Source organism: Astatotilapia calliptera, chromosome 17 (genome assembly GCF_900246225.1).
Source record: "Astatotilapia calliptera chromosome 17, fAstCal1.2, whole genome shotgun sequence".
Classification (NCBI taxonomy): domain Eukaryota; kingdom Metazoa; phylum Chordata; class Actinopteri; order Cichliformes; family Cichlidae; genus Astatotilapia; species Astatotilapia calliptera.
In genome coordinates, this window is record NC_039318.1 from 8,005,831 (window position 1) to 8,018,293 (window position 12,463).

The 12,463-nt window shown below is 37.1% G+C and overlaps 1 protein-coding gene across 2 annotated transcripts in view; it reads right to left on the reverse strand.

Moving 5' to 3' along the window:
• LOC113008657 (BMP/retinoic acid-inducible neural-specific protein 3-like) overlaps nt 1-12,463 on the reverse strand; it is a 75,891-nt gene that overhangs the window by 46,380 nt on the left and 17,048 nt on the right. For both annotated transcript variants that reach the window (XM_026146233.1, XM_026146232.1), the window contains 2 exons: nt 3,379-3,569; nt 1,664-1,848 (listed from right to left, as the gene is read on the reverse strand). In XM_026146233.1, coding sequence (XP_026002018.1) covers nt 1,664-1,848; nt 3,379-3,569 — 376 coding nt within the window. The remainder of the gene's footprint in view (nt 1-1,663; nt 1,849-3,378; nt 3,570-12,463) is intronic.

Consider the following 12,463-nt stretch of genomic DNA (forward strand, 5'->3'; position numbering starts at 1 on the left):
CCTCTTGTAAAGCCATTTTAATATGGACGTCCACGGGGATTGACTCACTTTTGAAAGTAGCCTCAAGTGATTATTTAAGGAATTACAGTATTTGAATCTTTATAGTGGCTTCATTTTCAGCCCCAGGTCGTTGGGTTTTTAATTACATTTTTACAAGCCATTCAAGATTTAACATGTATTATCATTGGTGTGACACAGGGTTGTAGGAATAGTCTCCTACGTTACTAAATAAAAAATAAAATCATTTATAAGAATTAAAGATTATTCTTTAATTATTTAACGACGGTAAGCCAATATAATTTGTGCTTGGCTTACAATCACAAAAAATGAATACTTCAAGGAAAAAAAGGCAAATGGAAAAAAAAAGTATCTAAAATATTCTGGTACAATTGTGCCTTCTATAGAGAAGAAGAAAAATAAATATATTAAATACACTCAACCTGACATAATAGAGCACGTCTATTATGGCTTATATATAATAATTATACTTATAAGCCCTGAGGAAGCTTATGTTAGTATACAAAATAATAATTATAAAATGAATTCCATAAAATAAAATGAAAGCTTGGCAACCACTGTTATAATACACATTTTGCCCAACAGTTTTGTAAGTAAAACTATTAAGCAATAAAGAGGTTGCCTCACTAATGGCTGCCGGTGGATTTTTGGCAAGAACATTAGGTAAGGTCTTAAGTGCATTTAGTCCTAATGGTTCATTAATTAAAAATGGTAAGAAAAATAGCTGTCATTTAACACGGAGGTTCCCTGTCCTTACATAGTTCTAATTCCCTCAACTAAGGGCTTAAAAATATTTTAATATTTCTATTTTGCATTTGAAGCAGTGCACAGTTGCTCATCAAGGTCCTTTCACAGACTGTAAACTGCATAAAGTAAGTGGTAGTAAGTGGTTAGGACTTGGCAAGTACTGACTACTGGATGGGCTTTTCTTGGTTTAGTCCAATAGCTACTCTCTAAAAGGAGAGCAAGAATAATTATGCTTGCAACATCATGAGTACACACACAGCCAAATCAGTGACGCTATCTTTTAATAAGAAAGTAACGTTTGGAAATAAAAACCTTTTTTGTAATAATGTGTATTATTAAAGAAAACATATACAGCATTTGATGGGGTAGTTGGACTCCCTTTATAGTTCACCTGAATGAATAAATGTAAAAAGGTAACAATCCCACGATGACCTCTTATCAATTTGCGTACTATTCAACCAGTGGAAAGCATATCAATGGGCTCTTAATATGCAGGTACAAATATAGTTGTTGAACGTGTGCATACTAAATAAATTTGGAGAATAAAATAAAACAATAAAAAAAGCAAAAGCAATCACTGATTGTTGACACAAGCTCCACTTGTTAAAATTAGCCAAATCTGCTGATTGTATGGTTACCACTGAAATACACCATACTGGCTGTGATTGAATTAATTCTTTAGTGAGGGGGCTAATCAAGACCACTTTGCTATGTTTTGAAAAATACAATAATTATGTTTATCCAGTGAAGCAGCATCCAAGCAAATTGGAACAATGACTCAATGAATGGCTGCGTTCATAGATAGAATGCTATAACAATGGGAGCCATTTAAACGATTGGCAAATAATGTGATTCCGTTATTATGTGTGACTCAAGCCCAAAGACAAGCTGACTTTACCTTGATGGCGGTGGAGGCGATCTGGATGTGGTGCAGCTTGTGCAGGGTGCTCTCCCTGTCAATGAAGTAGGAGGCGGCCAGCTGGTGCAGAGCTTCCAGCGTCACAGCTGTGCCATTTGATTCACTCGCTTCTGATGTTCGACTCAACTTTCGCTTGTCCACAAATATCATTAATGACTCTTCCCCTGCAAAAACGCAGACGCAGTGACACATACAGATTGATTATTTATGACTCCTCCGTGCGAACATCATCATACTCTTTACATTAAACTCATAAAGATGGAAACCTGCTAAGAGAACAAACAGCCCTTGTTACTACACCCTAATTTAGTGATGACTCTATTGCTGTGTTGCACAAATTGAGATTTGTAGAAGTCTTATTAGTTATTATTTTTTCAGATAAAAGCTACATAAGTTTTCCACAATTGATCCTGCTAAAAAAATTCCCCACCATTGCGCTGATCTAAAAGTGGTGGGAATGTGCCAGGAAACAAACAAACAGGGAAATTAAGAAGACTTCGATGCAATAAAAACTGGACATAGGCACTGAAGGACGTGCAGTTCAAAAATCAGCATTGCAAATTTTTTTGTACAGAGGTTGCAAAACACAATACTTTTTGTTAGCCAGCATAACTTTATATATTACAATATTTTTACAGAGCACTACTAGCACAGGCTAAAGGTAATGCTGCGTGTTATCTTTGGCGTGCAGCTGTATTTTCTTTCCTTTTGTTTGCAACCAATAATGGGCAAGATTGTCTCTCCGATCTATTTGAATACTGTTGGTATTCAGAGTTTATGCACAAGAGACAAAAGATGAAAAGAGCCAAACAGAGCAGCTGGGAGGTGATTGAACACCAGATAGCTGGGGGCTTTGCTGCACATTACAGCACTCAGGCTAACTTAGATCTATTGTTATGGAAACAGATGATCTACTGACATTTTCAAAGACAGATTTTACATGTTGAGTCAGAAAATCTGCGTTTAAAAAACATACAAATGATTCCACATTCTTGGCCAAAATTAACTTAAATATTTAGAGTAGTTGAACGTGTGCAAAACAAAAAGCTTTTGAGCATTAAACATGTTTAACTGACAGACTCCCTGCTGCTAGAGGTTTACTCTTATTCTGAAGATTACCCTTGATGGCAATTTACTTATTTGACAGACTAAAGTCAAAAGCAACAAGAATAGGCAGACAGAGACACTGTGCCTGCATATGTACTTGGTTCTTTTCAATAGAATAGTAGTTGGAACACAAGTTACAGCAATAAAACTGTGACACTAAATAAAAAAATGAAAGTCCCTTTAGCATTTTTTATTTGGGTTTTGAAGTAGAGAAGAGAATTTTAAAGATGAAAGGGAAGTGAAAACGCTCCAAAGTCTCAACAGACAAGCAAAACATGAGGCTTTTTTCCCACTCTGTCAAATTCACTCTGGGTCTCAAGCTGAAATACTTGTAAAGATCCTGAAAAAGTTTCTTTAACTCTCTGTGGTCCAAGTCATCACCAGTGGTGACTGGGCTAAGATTAGTGTTAGGGTAGGGACAGAGTTATGGTTGACACCTGTGATGACTTTGACATCAGAGGGTTAAAATTTCTTGTTGTGTAAAAAAGGCTGTGTTCATCTGGCTTCCTAAAACATCACCTTGTTATTCACGTTTTAAGACAAGTCAGTAAAAGCAAAGATAACCACAAGCTGTGTTCTTTATTTACCTCCCAGTGTAGCAGAGAGCAGGAAGTGGGTCCCGTATTTCCTGATAATGTTGTCTGTGATGGCGCTAAGACTGGGCCTCCTGCCCAGCTGCCTAATGGTCTGGAGGAACTCGGGGTCCAGAGGCAAGGAAAAGCCATTGTTCTCTTGTCTCTCCAGGGCCAAGCTGTTCACCTTCCATCGGCCAAACTCCCTGCAATTTCACACAAACACATGCTCACTGTAAGCAAAGGAAAACAACAACATGAATGTTGCATTCAAGCTCGCTTGAAAACAGTCCAGCTGAAGCCAAATGTTATATGGACTCCTCCATAATAAGGTCTTGATTAGTCTTTCCTTTGCCTTCAATATGTGAGAAGAATCTCTGTTTTGGCTGTTTTGGGACATTTCCTCTAGACACACAATGCAAAGACTAAATCTACCACATTGATCTGAACAGTAGTTGCAAAGAAATGAAAATAGGGTCCCTTGCCGTTTTAAAGCAGGCAGGACACAGCTTACTCCTCACAATGAGGCCCATATTCAGAACTGTTCCTTGCTGGGCATAAAATGTGATGTATGCATAACCTCTAAGTGAATCATGTGTGCCACTCTTTAAAAGATGAATGATCTCATGCTGTTCCTACCTCCGGCTCACAGAATTGCTTTGCACCATGGTGTAAAAAATATTGTGTTTTTCCACCAATTTTAAATAATAGAGCAATCTTTTCACATCTCCAGTCACTGTTTGAGGAGCTGTCGCTGGACAGTCTGTAATCATGCGTGGAGTCTTGCTGCTTTTAGGACCTCTTCTGGAGAGAACAGGCTTCATCTGTAGCCGATTGATATTCAGCCTCGCCTTGGAGTATGCCAGCTGCCTTTATCTACCAAGTGCAGACTGAGTGCTGCGGCTTGATGCATAGATTAGTGCTATTCAAATACAGCTGGTAATAAATAAGGTTCTTCCCGCAAACTAGCAGGGGAGAAATCTAAGACCTTTCAGTCATATTGGGTAGTTGACTTGGCTTTTGGGAAATTTGCTCGAGGCGTTAGGGTAAAATATAACCTGTTATATCAAAGAATGGCTGCAACACAAGCATAACATGTCTCCTCAAAGATGTATTACAAAACCAAATGAACTTTAACCTTCTGAGATCTGATTTCTCCATTTGCAACAACCCCAACCTAAACCCTTGCTTTAATCGTAGGCAATCAGAATATGAATATATTGTTTTATTGAATATATCTCCAAAGTGTTAGCAATCAGGGAACAAAAACATTAAATGTTCTCACTGGAAGACATCAAAAACTATCTAAATGTTTCCAGATAGATCTTTTTTACCTTTTTCCAAAACATATGTTTAGGGATAAGTTTATTACTTACGAGGAGTTGATTAAAGTAAATCAAGTTCTGGGAAATAATTTTAAAACAATGAACCTTTATTGCTTGTCCTTCTTTTATGCATAAACTGTTACAATTGTTATTACTCATAATGTCCAAAGTTTAAAAATGTAAGTCAGCATAGGCTTTGCGAGGCAAAAGTCCACACCATCGGTTGCACACCATCGGTTACACACCATCGGTTGCACACCATCGGTTCAAAAAACTGAGCATTTTGTTTTTGTTTTCATTTTAAATTTGAACTTTTGAATTCACTGCAGAGCCTGATCAACTTTTACACCTATAAATATGTATGTATAGATATATATTACATGAAACCCAGACAGATCATCTAAGATTTAAATCGTCAACAAATATTACCAGAAATTTTGATTTTGATTTGATTTGATTTTTTATTGATTAGCATTCAAATATCTCAGTGAAAACAGAACAAAGATCTACCACAAAGCAAGAAAGCATGAGACAAGGCTAATCAAAAGGTATTGGCTGAAGCATTTGCTTATTATGCCAACCCTTTTCACAAAATATATTTTTGTATGCAGCTCCTGTACACAGGGCTCGAAGCAAATAATAAAACAAAGCAAAAACCAAACAAACAAACAAACAAACAAACAAGAAAAAAACCCAAAAAACTTTCCACCTTAGATAAGTAACTACATCAAAGCAAGAGAATCAAGAGGGGGTTTTTTTTTTTTTTTTGGGGGGGGGGGGGGGGGGGGGGGGGTTGCTCTTTTCATTCTTGATTTATATATTTTTCTAATACTCTATTTTTAAACATATTTTTAAATACCAGAATGATGAGAAAAAGCTAACTATTTATTTTCATTTGTTGCTGTTACTCAGCAGAGAATACTGAAAAACATCTCTACAGTATTTAATTGTGTCCAACATTATCCCTTTTTATAAATTGATTGTGTAATGGTTCACTGTGCAAGATGCTCTAACACAGCAGCACCTCATGTCAGTTCTTTCGCATTATATATTATTTTAAATTACAATTTCCACAAAACCTTAACCACTGAAAAGGTGCCCACCAGTTTCCATGCTTACCTTCAATTAAGTGGGGACCATAATTGCATACTATATTGCATTTTAAGTCTTTATCAATATGACAATATCTGAAAACCTAAATGCTGTAGGTCACCAGACTAATATACCACTGTCATTAAACAAACACTCATAAACTCCAGAAGATTTTTAATTAGTAAATGAACAAATAAGTATATGAATAAACAAACAAACAAATAAATGCAGTCTACCAGTGGTGACCTAACTTATAAAGCTTGATATTGTTTTACTACTATTCTGAGATGCAGAAGCCTTCTTTATTGCCCACAATATTAAAGCCAATGTTGAGATGTAGGTCATGTACTGCAGTCTTTTTTTGTTACAAACTCTACTTCATATGTTTCCCTAACTGTCATTTTCACAAATGTGTCCATGCCCTGGTTTGTGTGTTGATTAGATCCAATATTCACAAAACTGTACATGCACTTAATAACAAAATAATGTACTTCGATGTACCTGTTCACTGATCTGCACACTGTTGATTTTCACACCTTTTTAATTTTGATTTATTTTATACTTGTATCTGGTCGGAAATTGCACAGCGTTAAGCATTTCACTGCATGTTGTACTCTGTATGATTGTGTATGTGGCAAATAAAAGTTGAATTTGAGATTTGAATATTCCTGAAAACTGAAAACAATATTCCTGTATCTTTATCATTTTCTTCTTTCAGGCACATAAAACATAAACATATGGTCAGTGTAGTTATTTTTTTACTCAGCTCTGCTGGGATTAGCTGATTGTCGTCTTTGTAGCTTGCCAGTACGTGTGTTGCCAACAGGAAAGTTGTAGCGTGCCCTCTGATTGGGAAACTATGCACCACTCACATGGTTGAAGGTTGAAGGGTGTTTCTCCCATCTCTTCCTTATCTGCCTTTATAAATGTGGATACTGACAGAATGACAAATAGCTAATAATAAATGATAATACTGACCTGCTGATAAATCTGTCGGGCTCTAGTGTCTGTTCTTTGTAGGTCTCTGTTGAAGGTTAAATAGCATTCTGTTGTTATACACTGCTTTGCTAGGTATTTCTTTCAGGAAGATGTAATCTGTGTTGTAACTGAAGCTTTAGTATCTTTCAGAGGATTTCACAAGAGATAAAAGATAACAGGATAATACTGACAACTTCCACATGCCTGAGCTACCATCTTATGTGATATATATAAGAAGTAATCTATCAATCATTCAAAAAACTATTTTTGCTGTAGATTTCTTCACAGCTTGAAATGTCCTTACAAAGAACCCAGTGAAAACTGGGATTTATCACCTCCCTCTCGAGTACTCGAGTACATACTCCCTACATTCCACAGACACATGCCAGCTTCAAAATGCAAAGATAAATGCACGTGCATTCACACACCCTGCAGCTTCAAACATCTGAACAAAGCTGCCCTTGCTGCAACAACTTTGCTATCGCCCAGAACATCGCATAGTCCCCATGGGTGCGGGCTTGCTGCCAATCAATTTTCCACCAATAACAATGACCCCCTGAGAAAAATACAAAACAGAAAACAGCTCATTAAGTCCTGTTTCATGTCGGTGTTTCTCTATAACGAGCGGCCATTAGTGTTTCTTTCCATCCGCTGGGGCCATCTGAAGGAGGGAGCAATGGAGAGAGAAAGAAGGAGAGCGGTGCCGTGATAGGCACACTGCCTCGCTATCCTGCTCGCTGATGGACATTTTCGAACGGTGTCACAGCTAAGCTGCAGAATAACAGTGTCTGCACACACATGCACACGTTTGTTGACGAAGACTGCAAATCAATCTCACCGTTTTGCACGTAGACGCACAAAGAGATCTTGCATTTCATGGAAGAGTGCAAGTTTATTTCACCCCTTACTCTTCTCAGTGAGACTGGAGTTGAGTAACTGGAATACCCTATCACACACACACAAACACACACACACACACATAATAGGTAGGCTTATTTTACCCACAGCTCTGTGCAGCAGGGGCTTCCTGCGCTTCTACCTGTCACACCCCCCTCTGAGCAAGCTGGAGTGCTGTGTGAACCAATAGGTGGAGAGCGACACAGGTCATGATCAGAGCCATCACCAGATGTCTCAGATACATCACTCAGTATGGACTGCCTGAGGGCGTCTTATTGTCCAATATAACAAACCACAGAATGAATCGAGCGTGCTGATACAGTTGAAATATGGCAACAAGCAAAGCAATGCACACTTCAGTCGGTTCACTATGTCACTGAGCACACCAAGGGAGTGTCTGCTTCTTCTGATCTTCCCCCAAGGTACGTTAATGTGGGAATTACTGCAAGGAAATTAAATATTTTAAAATATTCATTAAAAAATATGCAGTTTAAAAACATGAAAGTGTACTTTGTTGTGAATCAGTTTAAAGCAGCAGTAGGATTGGAGGATTTTCCTTTTTTCGATCTCTTTGTTGTTTTTATTCAATCTGAAAATTACTGGCCCTCAAGATATCTATCTGTCCTTTTCAGGTGCCAAAAATGCTACATCTATATATGAAATGTATATGTATATATAATCACACCATCTGCTTCAGATTTTAAGCTGCAGTATCAGGAGACAGTCTATGTTTAGAAATATTTTTTAAAAATAGTAAAATGTTAATTATATTCTTAGATTTTTAAGGTTTTTCTGCTTCTTTTAAGTGAATTAAAATGCATCTAAGTCATTTTTGGCTTCAGGTTTCATTCTGTATTTGTCGTGTAAATCTCAAGCAAGGTGGTGCAATGTTAGCACAATCACCTCACAGCACGAAAGTTCTGGGTTTGAACCTGCTGATGTTCTACTTGTGCCTAGGTGCAGATGTGAGATAAGCAAAGCTCTAAGTAGCCAGTAGTAGAGTAGTAGATGAGAGAAGAACCATATTACTGCCAGGCCGTTTCTAAGTGTATGACTGAAGAAGATGTAGAAACAACAACATACACACAAGTTTTTCTTTTTATATTAAGGTACAAATTTGTTCCCAGAGATTCTGGTCTTTGTAAAAACCAGTACAGCCTGTTTAGAATAAAACTGTAGTAAAAGGCACGTCCCTAAAGACAGGTAGAAAAGACTACATCATTTAAAAATGTATTACGTTAAGGATTCAGACCTCGAGTCAAAATCCTCATACACATTTTATTTTAAAAAATGCATAAGAAATATATCATGGTGATGATACATCAGTAATCATACAAAACCAAGTCGGAATAATGCACATCAGCTGATGTTGATCAATTAGGCTGAACGTGTCTTTGGCTCATTTACAAACTGCAACACAGTCACACTTGATCAACATTGTGTGAATGCATCATGTAATTGATTAATAACACAAACCTCTGCCCTTGATCTGTATACAGTACTGAGACTAATGACACTTGAATCTGAACCACTGCCATTTACGCACATGTGCACATTTTGCAAAAACAGATTTATTATACAGGGGTTTATTTTTTCCTTTGGCTGTTTGTTTTTATAATATAATTTATTTAAAATTATTCTGTGTCTGTAAGTTAGGTTGGCATGAATAATCCTCACAGCTTCTACGGGTCTACGGCTCTTTTGGTTTCTCTTTCAAGTTAATTCTAGTGAGCTATAGTGCATTTTCATTTCCACCCACCAGAAGAACAATTAAATGTCACAAAGAAAGAAAAATAAGCTTGACTTGTCTTTGCAGGTGTTCTGCTTGTATTCGTACACTCTTTCCGGCAGCGAGGCAATTACTGTTAAAGACAGTTTTCCTCCATCTCTCATTTCTTTGCTGTTTTACTCAGATACTCTGTAATGACTTTACAGCAGTTAGGTCCTCATCATTGCGCTACGAAACTCTGGATTCAAACTGTGATTCATGAAGAAAAAAAATAAGAAAAGAAATTCCAATATTTAAACACTGGAGAAAACTTTGACCTACATGATAATTAATGCACATTTGCCAGTGGAATAAAGGGGTTGACATTAATTAAATACTTTTCTTTCCCGATTGCTTCAGAAAAGTCTAATTTCACCTTTGACATCAGGCAGTACTGTACCTTTCTTTAATGATATACTTGTCTTTCCTTTCACATATGATTTTCCTCTCATACAGCTTATGTTTACTGTTTATATGATGGTGTATTCCAAATGCCAATTAGATCCTGTTCACACTGGTAAATGAGAGCCTGTCTTGCACAATTTTGTCATTGGTTAAGTTTGTTACTTTTTTCACTCTTGCTAAAATAATCAAATTGCTGCAAGAAATGAAACTGAAATTCTTGACTGAGCTTGAGCAAATGGCCCTCACATGGCAGGTGTGTTGCAAGAGGAAGCAATAACTGATTCATTATGTAGAGCCTGTGTTCACTATTGGCATTTTATGGATGAACATGAAAATTTCGTAGATATCTTCACTTTATTTGTTATATCTGTGCAGCAGTACATTCCATTAATAAGGTAAAGCTCTGTGCAAAAGTCTTGAGCCACACCTCATTTCTTGATCTTTTGCTTCCAAAGAACCAGATTTGTATTGTTTTAAAAGTATTCTTGTGCAACAGTATTGACCTACGAATGAATCAAACATGAATAACACACCTAAATTAAGAGGTGTGTTTAATACACAACTTAGGAAAGAATCAGTTTTAAATTACTATCCTTGAGAGCTTTATTACCGGCAGCCAGTGGCAAAAACACATAATTTGTGCCCATTTCTTTAGTTGAATCTATAAAATTCCAAAAATAATGCTGTATGACAGCCATAAATATATCTATATTTGCACCAAAAGTGATTCCAAAAGAGCTATTAGCCGAAAACGCGGCATATCTCAGCATGGGGCATAGGGTGTCCTTAAAATATCAGAGGAAACTACACAACTGGAGGACAAAACAAGAAGTGACAGGTCTAAAAACTATCTACCGCGGATGAACTGTATCTGAGAGTCAAGGCCTTATGAAACATAAAAAAATCCAGTAAAGACCTCACACAGGACATGATAGATGCATCGTGGTTCATCTATTGTTCACTGTTCAGAAATTGTACCCATATCCCAAATGGTCTCAGTGGGAGAATGGTTGTTCCTGTGTTCCTTCCTTCAGGGAAACAAAGAGAAAGGGCTGAGGGAGGCCAAACTCCTCCACGACGATTGCCTGGAGAACTACTCCTGAAGGTTACTTAAAGAAATTAAAGAAAGCCTGCCTAACAGCATTCCGGATATGTTGAAGAATAAAGGGGGTCATACTAAATATTGACTTTCGAACTCGTTAGAAATGTGCAAACTCTGTTTTTACCTTATGTGCTGTATTTCTATGTACAGGATCTTTGCTGCTTTCAATAAATTGCTGCAATGAATCCCAGCAAAACCACAAATAAATAAGGAGAGGCTTAAGACTTTTGCACAGTTCTGTATTTGTGACCTGGAACATAGCCATGACAACATTAATCTGTAATTTCTTTTAAAAAAGACATAAAAAGGACCTTTAATTCATAGTGATTAAAGCCACTACAGGAATGTATTCAATTAAAAGAAAACAGGGCAAGACACAAATAGTACTGCTAATAAATTTTGATGAATAGTAAATTGAAAACACATTTTCATTTCACTATTTAAAACATTACTTAAAGAAGAAGTAAAAACTTGCTAGCAGCACTTCATCATTATTATTTTATCATGATTTACAAACACATGCATCTCATCAATAAAGGCTAAGTAAGAACATATTGTTGTGTTTTGTAGCTGGGTTACCCCAGATACCAAAATAACCCACTGTGCAAAACAGTTGCTTGATGTAGACTCAAAGTTATTTCAAGGACCTCCCTAAAGAGAATAGAGCAAAATGAGAGAAATGTCCTTCATGCTCCGTTCAGTAAGATAAACCAAATGTACATGCATTTAGAAAACCTTGCGAGCAAACCGCGGACACTCCGCCGCTTTCGATGTCACATTTTCTTTTCCTTTACTGCGGTTTGCTTCTCCCTCCTCATTTAATCTGATGTGACGTTGATCCTTCTCAATATGCACGCATCATTAGCAACAGGGAAATGGTTTTTAGAAATTAAGAATTACAAACAAAGAGGCTTTTCTTTTGAGTGACATCAAAAGAAATTCTACTCGTGCCAGTTGCGTAATGAGCATATCCCAGAAAGACACCTTCATAGCGGCTCCCATCAACTTTGTTAATTGAGCTACTTATGATGCCGTCTTTAAAAAATGAGTTGGAGAGTGAAATGAGAGTGGGAGTGGGATGGGAGAGGAGAAAACAGACTCTCACCCTCCCTGTTTCTTTTCGTCATTGACGCACCAGATAAACAAACTAGGGAAGAAAGGAAGATCAAGACGGGGAAAGTGAGTGTAATGATGTAGTTAATAGCTGCTGGTTGTGAACGCTTTGCAGAATTGCCACCAACAGTTTGTCCAACAACATCAAACAAACATTAGACCATTAATTTGTGAGAATCCTATTAAACCCGCTGAGAGGTCCTATAAACAAGGCAACATACTGCTTCCTGTTCATTCGGATTTTTCATGCCTTTGATATAACTAAGTGATACTCGAGTACACGTTCCCAACACTCGACTACCACCTAAGAGTGTGACCTGTGTCGGTGGGAATCTAAAACTCCTGTAGAGCAAATATATGAATTGTGAATGCAAAATTATGCAGTGTAAGCTATAATAATACTGCATGTATAATACTTTA